The 15,655-nt window shown below is 40.0% G+C and overlaps 1 protein-coding gene across 1 annotated transcript in view; it reads right to left on the bottom strand.

Annotated features, from left to right (window-relative positions):
• LOC140351526 (VPS10 domain-containing receptor SorCS1-like) overlaps positions 1-14,721 on the bottom strand; it is a 68,076-nt gene extending 53,355 nt beyond the window's left edge. Inside the window, exon 1 of the mRNA XM_072437377.1 lies at positions 14,071-14,721. Coding sequence (XP_072293478.1) covers positions 14,071-14,721 — 651 coding nt within the window. The remainder of the gene's footprint in view (positions 1-14,070) is intronic.
• Between the last annotated feature and the right edge of the window lie 934 nt (positions 14,722-15,655).

Raw genomic sequence — 15,655 nt, 5'->3', positions numbered from 1 at the left:
GGTTACGGGATCACATTTCACCTGAGGCACTGCCATTGTGTCCTGGATAAAACACTTAACTTCCCATTGACCACTCAGTCACAGCTGGTTACAACTCCTGGGGTACAAATGTGCAGCCAAATTTAAATATAGTCAGTTTATAAAATTCCGTTTTTTGCATCATCAGGCTTTAGAGAAGGCAGAAAAATTTAGCATTTAGTATGGACCTGTGCATATCACTGTGCATCTACATCTATATTTTAAGTACATTTTTAAAAGTTAAATATCTATAAGTCGCACCAACCAAAAAATGCACAATAGAGAAGAAAAAAACATATATAAGTCGCACTGGAGTATAAGTCGCATCAAATTTATTTGATAAAATCCAAGACCAAGAACAAACATTTCATCTTGAAATGCAATTTAAAATAATAACAGATTAAAGAACATGGTGAATAGGTGTACGTATGCTAACGTAACACTTTCAGCTACATGACGCACAGACAACGAACTTTAACAAACTGTCCTAAGTGTCTGGTATGTTGACGTTATTCAGATAAATATAGGCAAGGCAAGGCAAGTTTATTTGTAGAGCACATTTCATACACAAGGCAATTCAAAGTGCTTCACACAGCAGGAAAAATGCATTCAAATCACAAAGAAATTACAGGAACAGAAATACAATAATATTAACTAAATTAATAATTATCAATCCAACTGATTGTCTAAACTAATAAAATCACAAACAAAAGAGAAGAGTGCAAAGAAAAAATCCTTTCAGTCATATGCGCAGCTAAACAAAACTGTTTTTAGCTTAGATTTGAACCTTGTCAGAGTAGAAGTCTGTCTCACATCTTCAGGAAGACTGTTCCAGATTTTAGCTGCATAAAACTGAAACGCAGATTCCCCATGTTTTGTCCTGACTCTGGGCACCAGCAGGAGGCCGGTCCATATTTAGTCCTGACTCTGGCACCAGCAGGAGGCCGGTCCCTGAGGTCCTCAGAGTCCGAGATGGTTCATATGGCACTAACATATCCAAGATGTACTTTGGTGCAAGGCCATGGAGAGACTTGTACACAAGCAGAGCTGCTTTAAAGTCTCTTCTCTGAGCCACAGGAGCCAGTGCAGAGACCTGAGAACAGGACTAATGTGATGGTACTTCCTGGTTCTAGTCAGGACCCGAGAAGCAGCGTTCTGGATGTACTGCAGCTGTTTTACAGCTCGTTTGGAGAGGCCAGTGAGCAGGCCTTTAAAGTAGTCTAATCTACTGGAGACAAACACATGGATAAGTCTCTCTAAATCTGGTTTTGACACTATATTTTTGATTTTGGCAATGTTTTTTAGATGGTAAAAAGCTGCTGATGTTATTGATTTGACGTGGCTATTAAAGTTCAAGTCTGAGTCCATTATTACCCCCAGCTTTCTAACTTGGTTTGTAGGTTTTAGAGCGAGACTCTGGAGGTGACCGCTAACACTTTCTCTTTGTTTCTGTGGGCCAAAAACGATTATTTCAGTCTTGTCTGAGTTCAGCTGGAGAAAGTTGTTTTGCATCCACAAACTGATCTGTTGGATGCAGTGACAGAGTGAATCTACTGGTCCATAGTCACCTGCCGATAGTGAAACATAGATCTGAGTGTCGTCTGCATAATTGTGATAGGACACAACTGACCTAACGGCAGCATGTATAGGTTGAACAGAAGGGGTCCCAGGACTGACCCTTGGGGCACTCCACAGGTCAGGGTCATGTGGTCTGAGACACAGCTACCAATTTCAACAAAGTACTTCCTGTCTTCCAGATAGGACCTTAACCAGTGTAGGGCAGTGCCAGTGATGCCCACCCAGTCCTCTAGTCTCTGTAAGAGGATCCCATGATCGACAGTGTCAAAAGCAGCGCTCAGATCTAACAGAATTAAGACTGAGGCTTTGCCCGTGTCAGTGTTCAGGCGGATGTCATTTGTCACCTTGACAAGAGCAGTCTCAGTGCTGTGATGAGGTCTAAAACCTGACTGAAAAACATCAAATGAGTTGTTTATTAAGAGGAAATCTGTGAGCTGTTGGTAAACAACCTTTTCAAGGACTTTGCCCCAAAATGGCAGATTAGAGATGGGCCGGTAATGACTCAGTACTGCGGCATCAAGACTGCTCTTCTTTAGGAGAGGCTTTATGACCGCAGTTTTCAAAGACATTGGGAATGTTCCAAATATAGCATAAAGAACATGCTAACAAGTTTACCAAAGTGTCAGTATTACCCCAAATTACTAAATCCATTGAATTCTCCTTCCTCTGTGTCACTTCTAGACTACTCCTCAAACTCCAAAGGTAGAGGAAGTGCTGATTATTCTTCTGCGCCGCTTTGAGCCTAGAGCGCCCTCTTGTGGTTGTCAGTGTTAAATAACGAATAATATCACATATAAGTCGCTCTGGACTATAAGTCGCACCTCGGCCAAAACTATGAAAAAAGGTGCGACTTATAGTCCGGAAAATACGCTACGTTAAGCATAGTAGTAGTTTTTCATTTGCAATTCTCAATGTAATTTATAAGGTTATTGCTGTCATTCAAATAATTATTTGCGCATATAGTCTAAATAAATATTCAATCAAAATACAATGTAAAATCACCATTTTTTTTTTTTTTAAAGTGAGACAGAAAGGAAATCTGAAAAAGAGAATGAGTCGGCTTTTCATAAACGACACTTTACACACAAAGCTAATCATTGCATTTGTTACAAGATTATTCTTCAGGTTGGCAACAGAATAATCACATAATATAATATCAAATTTGACCACCACAAAAAGGGTTTGATTAATTGAGGCAACACAGGGATGTGTGTGCGTGCCTGTGTGTGTAGCAGATAAAAATGAACCCACATTATGCATTGTTCTATCCAAATTAACTTTCCCTTTAACCAGCCCTGAAATAACTTCTTTTTTTTTTATATATGGCATGTGAAAAGATAGTAGAAAGAAGAAAAGCGAGGAGGGACCGGTGGCTTGCTGATAAACCATGCAGCGCTGCAGGATCTCGAAGCGTTATAGAGTTGCTCCACAGGATGGCTTGGTGTCTTGGCAGAGCTGATTTCACTCTGCCAGGAGTATGTGAGTACTGCTGAGCTTTCAGACTCCTGTTTATCCAGCTAATGTAGGCAAATCCCCAATCACGTGTTCGGCTAAAAAAAAAAAAACATGGTGGTACCACTCTTATTGTTATGTATTTCATGAATTTATTTACAATTCTTTGTAAAGCCTAATGTTTATTCTATAGGAGACAACCTTCAGGCCACCTTCTCGGCTCCAAACACTGCCCAACAGAGAGCCGAAGGAGAGGGTGCACTGAGAGCTCAAACTACAGAGGGTGCGAACCAACAGACTATAAGATTTACAGCCAGGAGGCCTGCCCACACAGGACAAATGTTAGTGTATGATAATCCTTATTTTTTATTGTACACTATGGATCTAGAATCTGCAGTATATATTTGCCCCCCCCCCGGTTTATGCAAAATATCATAGGTGCAAGCCATGGGATAAGGATGTTGTAATATTTTTGCATGTTTTGTATATTATCTGCTGGTTTCAGTGGTAAAAATGGATATTTATTTATTTATTTAGAATTAAAATGATAGCGTTCTGTTTTTGTTTAGGTTTTGCACAATTTCCCAACAGTGGATTTTGGTATTTTTGAACATAAACCTTAGCTGAGCTAGATTCTAATATCATTAAGCTTTCTGTATGTAGTTTGCATGTTCTCCCCGTCTGTGTAGGTTTCCAATCGGGTACTCCGTGTTCCCATACCACTAATATCATATACAATAGGCTCCTCCCCTGAAAAAGTGATGTTACATCTCAGTGGGACTACAGGTGGAAATTAGCACTTCAGCTACAACGTAAGACAATCCATCTCTCCATCAAGGTTTATGTATATTGTGCCCTGTCCCTGTCTCAAATAAATAAACTAACATCATGTCATTTATAAATAATTTACCTCAAAATTATTTATTGTTATGAATGATTTCATATAAAAGTAGTGTTTGATACAAAAGAGGGATTAGGGGTGATAGAGTGGGCTGCTATTATAACAATGCACGATACTCAACACCCTCATGTCTATCCCCCATGATGAGGGGGCATTCTCTGTAATTTTGTCGGTTTAAATAGCAAACGAGGGAAAAGTCTTGCCACTAAAATATGCTATGAAGCAGATTGATTTGTGAAAAATATCCACCGTTCATGTGCACCAACAAGTCAACAATGCACCAATTCCTAGCCCGAAAACAGCTTATTTTCAGCCCTATCTTAACTAATACAACCGGAAGAAGGATCACGTCGTACGGCAGCCCAGATGGGCTTCCGGAATAAGGTGAATACATGGGTCTGAAATGAGATCACACACTCGTCGATACTTTCATCTTGAGGGCGAAAGCCACATGCTCACTATGGGCTGTGCCAACAGAAACTCTCATAAAAAGGATTATTCTTCTGTAACATCCCCAAAGACCCTGTTTGTTGACAGAAATTGACTATTGTTATCAGGAAGGACCAGTAGATTTACAGAAATCACTCCAGCCATGGCCTGTTTGTTTCAGGCAGTTAGCAGTTGGCTAATGCTAGTTTACATATTATTGCCTAATTCCCAACTGTCGGTTGTTATATTTCAGAATCTGACAGTCACTCACCCACACACAATGTACTTTTGAAAGCTTTGAGGACGTGTCCAGTCGCAGAGGAAGCTTGGACGTAGATATGTCCGCATAAGTTTGTTGAGGCAAGTTGTCACTGCTTTTATGTGTCAGCGATAGATAAGGATCAAAGCCCAAAACTTCTGTCTTCTTGAAGTAAGAAACAACCCTTTTCATTGTCAATTTTATGCACTTTTATTTTTTTAGCCACCTTCACTACTTGGCCACTAGGCAGCACTATGCTCTGTTTTTGAAGACTATTTCACAAAAGGCAACCACATGCAGTGACTTCTTCAAAATGGCAGTGACATGTCATGTAACTGAAGCCCATTGTTTTTATATTGCTACTTAATGCTAGCATAATGCTATACTGTGATATAATTTGTCAGTGCAATCTTGTAAAAGATCAATACAGGATTGGAAGCTAAATTTGTCAAATCCCCTTAATCCAATATTACACCACCATCTTTCACAGATGCTGCTTTCATGAGAACCCTAAATCTAAATTAGTCCACTCTAACACCCTATGTGTACTGCATCAATGGCCTTCTTTTCTTCAGAGGACCAATTAAGTTTTCTTTTGGTAAGTATTGTTAACAAGACGTGAATTGTTAATGATGATGATGCTCAATGGTTGTTTAAAAACACAAGGGACACACTGAGCACAATTTTATGTCACTAAACTAAAACTTTATTTGTAAATCGTCCTCTAGACCCATAACTTGATTTAAAGAAGATTCTTGCTGAAAGAAGTGCTGCTCAATATAAAATGTGACAAGTTATTTTGTGAGCACTCATATTGTTTGATTCCCCGAGGGGAGGGAAGAGAGCACAAAAGCAAATGCCTAGAAGAAGTACTGATGCACTGCGCAGTTTGTGAGTCATAGAGGCAGTTTTGAATAGAATGGATCCCCTGACTGCGTACATGGCCTGGCTACAGTTTAGATGACATACCGATAGGCTTCAAACTGCTCCTGAGGTCTATACAGTGTCAACAGATTCCTGCACCTATAACTCAAAATAAGATCTTTAAAGAAGGAGAGTTGGAATTTGGACATGTCGGCTACGTTGCAAACATATCATATCCATATTTCAGATTGTCCACTATTGATGGCTGCATGCCTGTTGAAAACCTTTATGATCAATCTTACATCATTGAGCAAGACAACAAGGATACTATGTGTGAAAAAATACTATACAATTGGTGAGCAGCTCTAATTGTAACTGACACCATTTAATTAACAATGCCAACTTGATTGGTTGGTTGGTGGTATAGGCTTTCTAACCGAGTCCAGATGACTACAACTGAAGCTTTTTCTACAAAGCTAATATTTTAGATTTTTGAAGACTTTTGACAAAAACAGCATGCCTGTAGAGATTTTGCGACTGTATATATATTGTTGTGCAGTAGACAATTTTAAGTGTAGGTCTTGTCTGTAATGCATTTAAATCAGCTAGATGGGGAAGAAACAATAAAACGGATGTGTTCAAGGTCACAGGCTGGTGTCTTTACGGGAAGCATTTTGGTGACAAGCGCTGAAACAGTTAAACACCCCAGACTTTACAGTACAAGTTACAATGACACTTTCATCAGCAGGCAATTTCTATGCATGCATAAGGAGGAATGACTAGGGAATAAAACTAGAAGAGCTGAAACAAACAGCAAAAAAAAAAGTAATTTAAGTTTCAATTTTATGCTTACAGAAGTACGAAGTAAGTTGATATGTTTACTCAATTGGAATTTGACTTAATAAGGGCTATATATATATGTATATATATATATATATATATATATATATATATATATATACACACACACACATATATATATATATATATATATATATATATATGTATAGAGAGAGAGAGAGAGAGAGAGAGAGATATATACCTAAATCTTGCTGTGCTGCATAAACCATACGCTGCATATACATTCTGGTGGGTAGTAGTACTAAGTACTTTTAACATGAAAGTTGCAGGGCCAGGGTTATTACTAAGGCCAGCTGCTCAGAGGAGGATTCAAAAATAAAAGATTTTAAGACGTGACACCAAGACTACAGACATTTTTCAATAACGATTTGTCTCATACTCACATGAAGGACAGTGTGACACCACAAACTGGCCACTTTTAGTAAAGATTTGCTACAAGTAAAGGTTGTAGTGCAAAACTGGGACAGGCTTTCAACATCTACTTAGTTCCTGAGCCGACTTCTTAGACCCCAGTGGAAGTCTTTCAGGGCTTGTCCCGCTGGCCGGCCCACACAGCTTTTATAACAATCGAACAAGTCGTAGAGGTATGGAGCTCCTGCAGTTGTTCGTGTGAGATGCAGCGAGCTTTATCTGAGTTAAATCCTGGGCATAGTAGCACATACCCCAGTGATAGACTGCACTTGGTAGCTGTAGATCTATCAGACTGACCCTGCCCCAGCGTGGTGGACTGTGGAAAAGGGAGTCCCATGTGAGAGCCAAGGGAAAGGCTCCCTCGTCCCCTGTTGATGCCGTTTACCTTGGCTCAGATATGGAACTCACTTCTCCAGTGGGAGCAGGTGGTCTCTGGAGAAGTGAGTCCAGGCTGATAGATCTGTCACATCTGTCAAACTGACCACGCCCAGGAACAAGGGTTGATAAGATACAAGTCACATCGATCTGACCAAGATGGAAGTACTGCTGCCAAAAGATGTCAGGTAAATGAGATCATAGCTTTAATACATCTATCTCATTAGAAAAAACAAAGTTAATATCAAAAAGACGACAGAATGATTTTTTTTCAAATATAACAAGAGGAACAGGCAAAGAGCGGAACAGATGAGCTGTGTCTCCTTCTATGTCAAAAGCCTACTCCGTGCACAGACCTCACGGTCTTCACAGGAAGGTGAAAGTATGTGTTTGAGCAAATTGGCCAATTTTGCATATTCATTAAGTCCCATGAGCAAAATTTGTGCTAAATCCACCATGTTGGATCGAATACAGTGCTGACAAAGGTGTACCTCGTTGTTCTTTATTCATCTCCTTCAACAATTTTCATCAAAAACACTTGACCAGACCTTGAACAATTTGACCAGACAAAACCCATAAGCAATGAAATGTTATCCGTTTGAGGCTGATACGTCTTCAGGTGTTATTTTAAACAAAATTGCAATTTTGGGGAAATTTCAAAGGAATCGTTTCTTTAAAAACATTTGAAAATGTAAATAGATTGTTTGTGAAGATTTCCAAGCTGAACACAATGATCTGCATCTGTGGCTATCTAATAAAATGGCTCTTGTTGGTTCTAATTACTGAGATTAACAAGACAAGATTATGGTCTTTAAAATAAAAGTGTTCATTCCCTACGATTACAAAACTAACAGATTAAAAACACATGTCCTGTCCCTCACAAGTTCCCATCAGACGTCTGGTCCTCATCTGGGGGCTTCTCACACACAGGACAAAGAATATGAATATTCATAAGAAGGTGGCTCTTTTCTGGCACCTCTTGGTACCAGGCTCTACCTTCCAGGACATCCTAATATGGTTGTGAGATGCGACCCTTGACCCAGACAGAGAAGCTGGGGGAGCAGAGACAGACAGAAGCAGACAGAGCAAAGAATGTGCCATGTGTGTGTGTGTGTGTGTGTGTGTGTCCAGTCTGCAATAACAAGGAAATGTATATCAATGCATTACAATATTAAATGCTTATTAATTCCTTCACTCTCTTGCAACCTCTAAAATTGGTTTTGTTATTTTAATGTAATTTAAAAAAAAATTAAAGTATTAAAAATACTTTATTTATTTATTTATTTTACTATGTCTATTTTTCATAGACAACTGAAAAAAAAATACAAGGGGTTAATTTGTGACAGAGCACAAGCTTATGAAGTCACATGATTCTAGCTTGAGTCTTATAGGTGGAAAATAATTTTAAAAGTTTCCGTTATTCTTTTTTTCCCCCACAAACCACCCCAATTTTGACCTTTTGAGACAAAAAATAATTGAGTACTGTTGGTAATTTTACAGGCCGAACTCTGGGCCGTGAGGCTGCTGTACAACAGAGTGCCTTATCCAGTTAATACAATACATCCATGCCTAAACCCCACAGGGAGTCGGCCATTTCAAAATTTTACATCTCATACTTTATTTTGTTCCATCTTGGATTTTCTTTCAAAAGGTTTGGAAATGAGTGAAAATTAACTAAACCCATTTTCAATTAGATTTATTACAATAATTTTGATTTTTTGATACAATTCCATCTGAGGGCTTGGCAAGCTCGTTAACAGAATGGCCATTGTTTTAAGTATTAGAATTCGTGTATCTCTGGCATGAGATGTCCTATTTTCCGGCACGAATATACATTTTGTGCAAAATGAAGAGCTGAACACAATTATATATAATATATATAGCGATATTTTACAAAGGCTCTACAGCGCCTCCTGGAACATTTGAATGAAATAAAAAACAATATTTTGATGTAGACAAATCCTTCTTGCCATTCTGAACAAAAAAAGCCAATGACGGCATACCTCTATCCGCAAGCATGTTACCATGGCAACCTGACAAACACTGCCATAGACTTTCATGTGTTTTGGTTTACAGGCAACTCTAACTCTATCTGCAACTGTGCGGTTGTAAAAACGTGTTGGGATAAGTAGTATAAAGTTGGTACTGTTTAAGGGGGAGGCGGCAGGATTAGAGGCGTGGTCTTTGCGGTGGCTCATACCCCGTGGGGGGCAAGGGGGGCAAGGGCCTTTATCGCTGAATGCAGCTTTAGTTATTATTATCTTTAGTTATTCGTAGCTCAGTACTGTTTAGCAGTTTTGTTTAAAATGGTTATCAATTAAAAAGTGGACAACTAAATGCCAATACAGGGTTTCAGCACAACTTTTTTTTAAGTTGTTTTAAACTTTTTAAGACCTTGGCCATCAAGATTTAAGACGACAGGCCAAAAACATAAATTTTTATGAAAATGTATTTCATTATACAGTTTATAAGCCTACTCTCTTCACTATCAGTAATATTTGCATATACATTAAAGGGTTTAGCTTTATTAAAACTTGTTAAAAAAAACAAACTGTTATAAGCATTTTTTTTTTTTTAATTGATATTTTCTTTTGCATTACCAGTATGCATTCTAATGTATCAGCTCTCACAACTTAAATTTAAATTTGTTTCATCAATATAATTCTCACAGAACTCAGCTAAATACATTGAGGGGTGAAGCCCAGTCTGAACGCAGTATGTGTAAACCCCAATTTTCATAAAATTTAAGACAATTTAAAACTACACAGGAACTAAAACACCAAATCAGACTAAAATGGTAAGAAGACTAATGCTGAGATGTTTCTAAGTATAGCCTATAGAAACAATCAGGACTGGAAAAGCAGAATAATGGAGCCTTTTTTTCTTTCTTTTTTTTTACCACACCAAAGTAGCAATTTTGTAAAAATCAATTAAAAAGAGGAAGACTGAATATCCTTAGTGCTCAAAAACAAGCTGAAACTTTTCGAGATACATTGGTTTCAGTCCATCTCATCCAAGAAGCAAATAGCTCTAAATGCTAAAAGGATTTTAGCCACACCTGTCAATATGCTAGTGTAACATAGACATATCCTGAAAGTGAGAAAAACTCTTCTTTCCCCCACTCAGGTAATGAGTCATTTTAACAAGTCAGGAGAGACATTTGTAGAGCAATAAGGGCATGACGCATTAGGACTTCATTTCACTAACAATCCATCTTTTATAGATTACACAAATTGTCTCAGTGCCATCATTCAGTCTGGTATCAATGTAAGATAATGTTGCCTAATGATGTGTGACTGTCTGGTGCATTCCGCAAATCTCCTCAAAACAAGCTCGCAACTTTCCTTTTAATAGGAAAAAAGGGCGTTTGACAAACCATTTTAAAAACATATTCCTAATTACAGAAAGTAGACCAGCTGGAAAAACGACAAGCAAGCTTTCTTAATAGCCGCCTGGCATGCACCTACTCAGACAGATAAAACGTGCCATGTGGAAGGAGTGAGAACAAAACATACATCTCTGTTTTTACATTTCTGTTGTGAGATGAAGCTATGTGACATCAGGCACAATGTTACACTAGTGGGATTACAATATTTGGCATGTTGGTAGTAAGAAATGTGAAGAAAACACAATGGAATTGCAACAGTCTACATGGATTATTGACAATCTTCATGTTTTCATCAGTCAACTGTAAATGACATTTACCCTATATCACAATGGCAACAATATAGTACAAAGAACAGGCCACTGACCTGTCGATTTTGCGAGCCTTTATCACGTAATTGGAGCGTTAATGTAGTTAAATCTGTAAAAGTTGTGAGTTGTTCCAAGGACCTCTAAGAGACAGAGCCGCGGGACGTTACAGCGGCTCAAGTGTCTTTTTGATGAGGCTTCACTACAATTGGTAGCATGTGCTTTGTGAGTGTTATCAGTTTGCGCCTCGTCTCTTCCGTGAAAAAAAAGCAGCAGCAGCCTCGCTCAGCCCCGCCCCTTTTCACCTGGGTGCGAGTATCCATGGCGACGCAGTGTGTGTCTGAGAGGTGGATGCATGCAAACTTAATGACGTTTAGATATGAAACAATTATATTTCTGACTTGAAGACTCATTTCTGAATGAAGAAGAGTGACTTTATCATGACGTGGATTGAGAGCACAGTTCGGCCTATAGACGATTGGCAGAAAGACAAAAACTGTTGAATTAAGATGAAAAAAATAAATTGAATATATGGCAAAGTAAAGCACTTGTATACAATAGACTAAAAAGACTGTAAGCTCAGAGGAATACAGACTTTAAAGTGTCTGTCAACTTGAATCAGTGTCTGTGAACCTTTTTTGAGTCACAGCACAATTTTTGCATTGGTAAAATACAATGGCACACCACCTACTAAAACATCTCCAAACCAAACCTCTTCGGGAACAAATGGAGTATATATTTTGGCAAATCATGTCTGTCCCTCTATCTGGTTCTTTATTTGGCAATGGTGATTGTTTTTGGCTTTATTTATTTTTTTGGACGAAATCTTTGAAGTACTTTAAGTGGACAGTTTTTCAAGGCACATCTGGCAATACCTGAGTTATGTTTTAAAGAGCAGAAGTCACCAGGGACTTTGAATAAAATCGATTACAATCATAATCATCCAAAATGGCCAAATAAAATTGCGTTTTTGTTTGTTGGACATATAGCCCTAGCGTTGTATTTATTTTGCCTTTTCTAAACTATAAAATATATGACATTATATACATTTCTTTTCACAAATATAGGTAGATGTCAAAAAAACATTGAGTAAATGGACAAAACAGCGGTATTGCTCTGCTGCCATATTCGTTTTACACAAATATTCCTAAAATATGACTGCACTCAAAAGTCAAAGTATAGAAAAATGCTGCTTTTACCAGATTCACACTGTAATGCACCTTTTCAAAGGCCAGACAGGTGCATTGAGAAACTTCAGGTGATAAATTCTGCTGCTATGGGATTCCTATCTATCCTAAATAAAGCACTCAAAAGAACAGGGTCATACATGTTTATCCTTCTTTTGCTTTTACCTCAGCTTTCATATGGCTTGAATTGAATCACGTGTTTCTTTTGGAACTAATGACTATGTCTATTTCCCATATCAGAATTTGACAAGCCTGGAGTGGACCTCTGGAGACATTCTGTTCCATATACAAAAAACAATAGAAATATACAAGAGAGCTAATACTTCAACCATTAACAAACAAAGGCCCAAATCTCAACACAATTAGATGAATTCACTTCTATTGATATAGTCAAGCCATTCATCCAACATGGATGATTCTGTGTATCGCTTTAAAGGCATAACATAAATATGGTAGTATCAGTAAATCAAACTTCAATTGACTAAAGGTTGCCAAGCCATCTTAATGGTTTCCCCTGTTCTATTCTTAAACCATTAAGATTGCTTGGCAACCTGAATCATTTTATCGTTGAACAAATCTGCATGAGAAGACGAGTTCATCGTACAGAAAACATGTTTTTTCTTTTTGAATCAAAGCACAGTTTTAATTGATGTGTTTGATCAAATGTGGAATGTGGTGTAGATAATCTTGGTTTTCCCTGTCAAATGTCATTTTAACGGCCTCTACAGCTTTGAAATCCTGCCATTAGAAGTTATCATTATGATCATTTGATTCATGCCAGTTCTTTAATTGCTGAGTTGTAACTTTTCAGCGAGCCAAACTGAAAAGTGCAGACAAGGTGCTAACCTTTTTAGCATTGTTATCCTGTTTCCAAGCAATGCACACAAACCAAAACCTCTGGTGTGAATACCAATAGATATTGTAGATGGATTGATGGACAGCGCACTTTGTGTGGTGGTGTGTATCGTGTTTTTCATACCTAATGGGGACCTCAGACCCCACTGCCAAAATGTGAGAACCTGAACGTTTGCAAAAATATGACTAATTGAAGGTTATGGTTGGGTATCACCAGCGAGAAATAAATGTCAGTGTATGGTCATGTATTCATAATATTATGGGGACTTCAGCCCTCATTATAAAAATCATTAAGGTAAGTTTGAGGGTAAGGTTAGGGTTAGGAAAGCTACCATTGAGTTAAATAATGCAAAGTTGTGTCGCTATAAGGGAAAATGCAGTGTTTTACATGGGGGATAACTCAAGACATTATGATAATTCTGGAGATTGAGGTGTTTTCGGTTAAAACCGGCTTGTGAGTCTTCTTGAGCTGATATATTGCTGGGGTTAGATGCAGGTTAAGGTTCAGAAGAGGTTAGGGATGCAGAGGTTATAACTTGTGGAAATTCAGAGCTTGTGTGTGGCAAGGAGTTAAATACATCATTGTACATATTATCAGGATTGTGCAGTGGTAAATTCATTGAAATCCAACACTGCTTTATATCGTGTGTCAAAAATTCTATAAAATATCTGTTGTTTTGTCTAAGGTGAATCTACACATCTTAAAAATACAAGAAATTACTTTGCAAAAGGTTTCATCGCAGGTTCAGTAGAAGTGCACTCTGAGAATAACATATTGAATATTTGGGGTATTTTGGGTTAGTGGTGTATAGTAGGTTTAGAAGTATTATCAGTTTTCCGTGTTTATTATTCATGTAAAGTGCAGAGCTCTTCCCTGACCGGGCCGGGGGTGGTTGTGTGTTGTGTGTGAGGGACATGAAGACAAGGGTTGAGAGGGGGCAATGAAGCAGAGACCACCATAACTCCAGCCCCTTTACTCATCTCAAACCTTTGAGCCCTTTCACATTCCATCTCCATTACATCTCATTATGCCAAGCCACCATTAAGCTTCTACTAATGACATAAAACCCAGGGGGGGACTTCAATCTACCTTCCAGCCAAGACTACACTGCGTCAAACGGGATTCCGTGCGTAAAATCAGGACAAAAAGAGATGTAACAAGTAGAATAATGTTAGAATCCACTCACGCTGCTGTTCTGCCCGGACCAGTGCACCATCGCCTGGTTGTGAGCCGTGTCTCCGGTGAGCGCAAATGTGGTGTGCGTGAGCTGGAACTCCTCCGGCTCCTCACGCGCCGCATCCCCGCCATCGTCCCCCGTGTCCTCCCGGTGAAAGTCGGTCCAAGTCTCTGCGCTCCTGGCCCCGCGTCTCCGGCTCACGCTGGTCCCGACACTGTCCTCATCTTCACTCGCATCACTTCGCTCCAAATCATCCACGCTACTTTCCCCGTCCGCCCCGCTGGCGTTTGTGGCCAGGACGCCGCGTGGATCACCCGGCGCGGACACTTTGGAAAGTTTCTCGCCGTCGTTCTCCCCCGCCGACCGTTCGGATGAACTTTCGTCCCTCGGATCCGCAGCGGTGTCGTTCGCGCTCCGTCCGTTCGCGCGATCGGGAGGCGCGTCCGCGGATCCGTCAATTTCATCACTTTGCAACTCGTCCAAACTCATGAAATCCAGCGTGGACGGCTCGCGGGGCGATGCCGTGATTGGCGGCGACCGGCACGAGGGAACGCACCTCACCTCCGCCTCGGCTGCGCCAAGAAGGAGAGAAGTTAGAGCGATGAGCCAAATCCACTCGGACAAAACGAAGATAAACCAGTGATGCGGGCGCGTCTCCATTCTCCGATTTCTTCTCCACTTCAGAGGCGACAGAAACACATCGTTTGACACTCGGAGCGTTTGTCAGTCAGTCATGGCACGACACGGCACGGCACGGCACGGCGCGCGCGGGGTGGTGTGGGGTGTGGGGTGTGGGGTACCGCGGAGGGATGAGGCTGCGGCGCGCGCGGACAAGTGTTCCCAAGAAGTGATGCACACGAGAGGAGGGGCTGGAGGCTGAGTCCTGCGCGTGAGGGGGAGAGAGTGTAGCCCCCGCATCCTCCGCGCGGATCAAACGGCGCAACTGGCCCGTGCGCTTACGGTAATTAAGTTCTGCTTATATTTCCATGCAGACACGTGGTCCCCCATCGCTCCTTACTGTACTTCTTGATCAACCGTTTGTGGTGCGTGGCTATGACAGATTTGAATCCATCATAATCTGGAGGGTAATCACGCATTGAATTAGAGAAGTCTGCTCATCAGGGCTGTCCCGAGGGGAAACTCTTGAAACATTTAAAGGTGCAGCCGGTGGTTGTCTTTGCGTGGAAACGTTCCTGACAGGGCCTTTATGGGAGGCACAATGAGCCTTTGCATTTTCCATTAGCTGAGGCCCGGGTAATCAATTAACAGGATTGCCTGTGTTCACTGTCAATTATGGCACGCAGGTAATGACTTTGTTGTGGCCGGCCTGAGGGATGGTTTGGAGTGGGCTTCACTGCCGACCGCCTCACCCCCAGTCACGAAGATATTCCATTTATCAGGAGAGCCATGTGCGAATTAATGAGTTTTTTTCAACCAAAAGCTTATTTGCATAGTTTTCTACAATAAATCAGCAGGACTGATTAATATGTATGTCAAATGTATTTTGTTTTTTAAAAATACTAACTTTTTCACGCGGAAACTGTAGATTTAAACTGTACACAAGTGAAGAGAACAACTTAAATTTTTTTGGAAT

Source organism: Eucyclogobius newberryi, unplaced genomic scaffold, assembly GCF_026437365.1.
Source record: "Eucyclogobius newberryi isolate DKJ021-1_F unplaced genomic scaffold, fEucNew1.0.hap1 SCAF_8, whole genome shotgun sequence".
NCBI lineage: Eukaryota > Metazoa > Chordata > Actinopteri > Gobiiformes > Gobiidae > Eucyclogobius > Eucyclogobius newberryi.
This window is presented reverse-complemented; position numbering and strand designations above follow the sequence as displayed.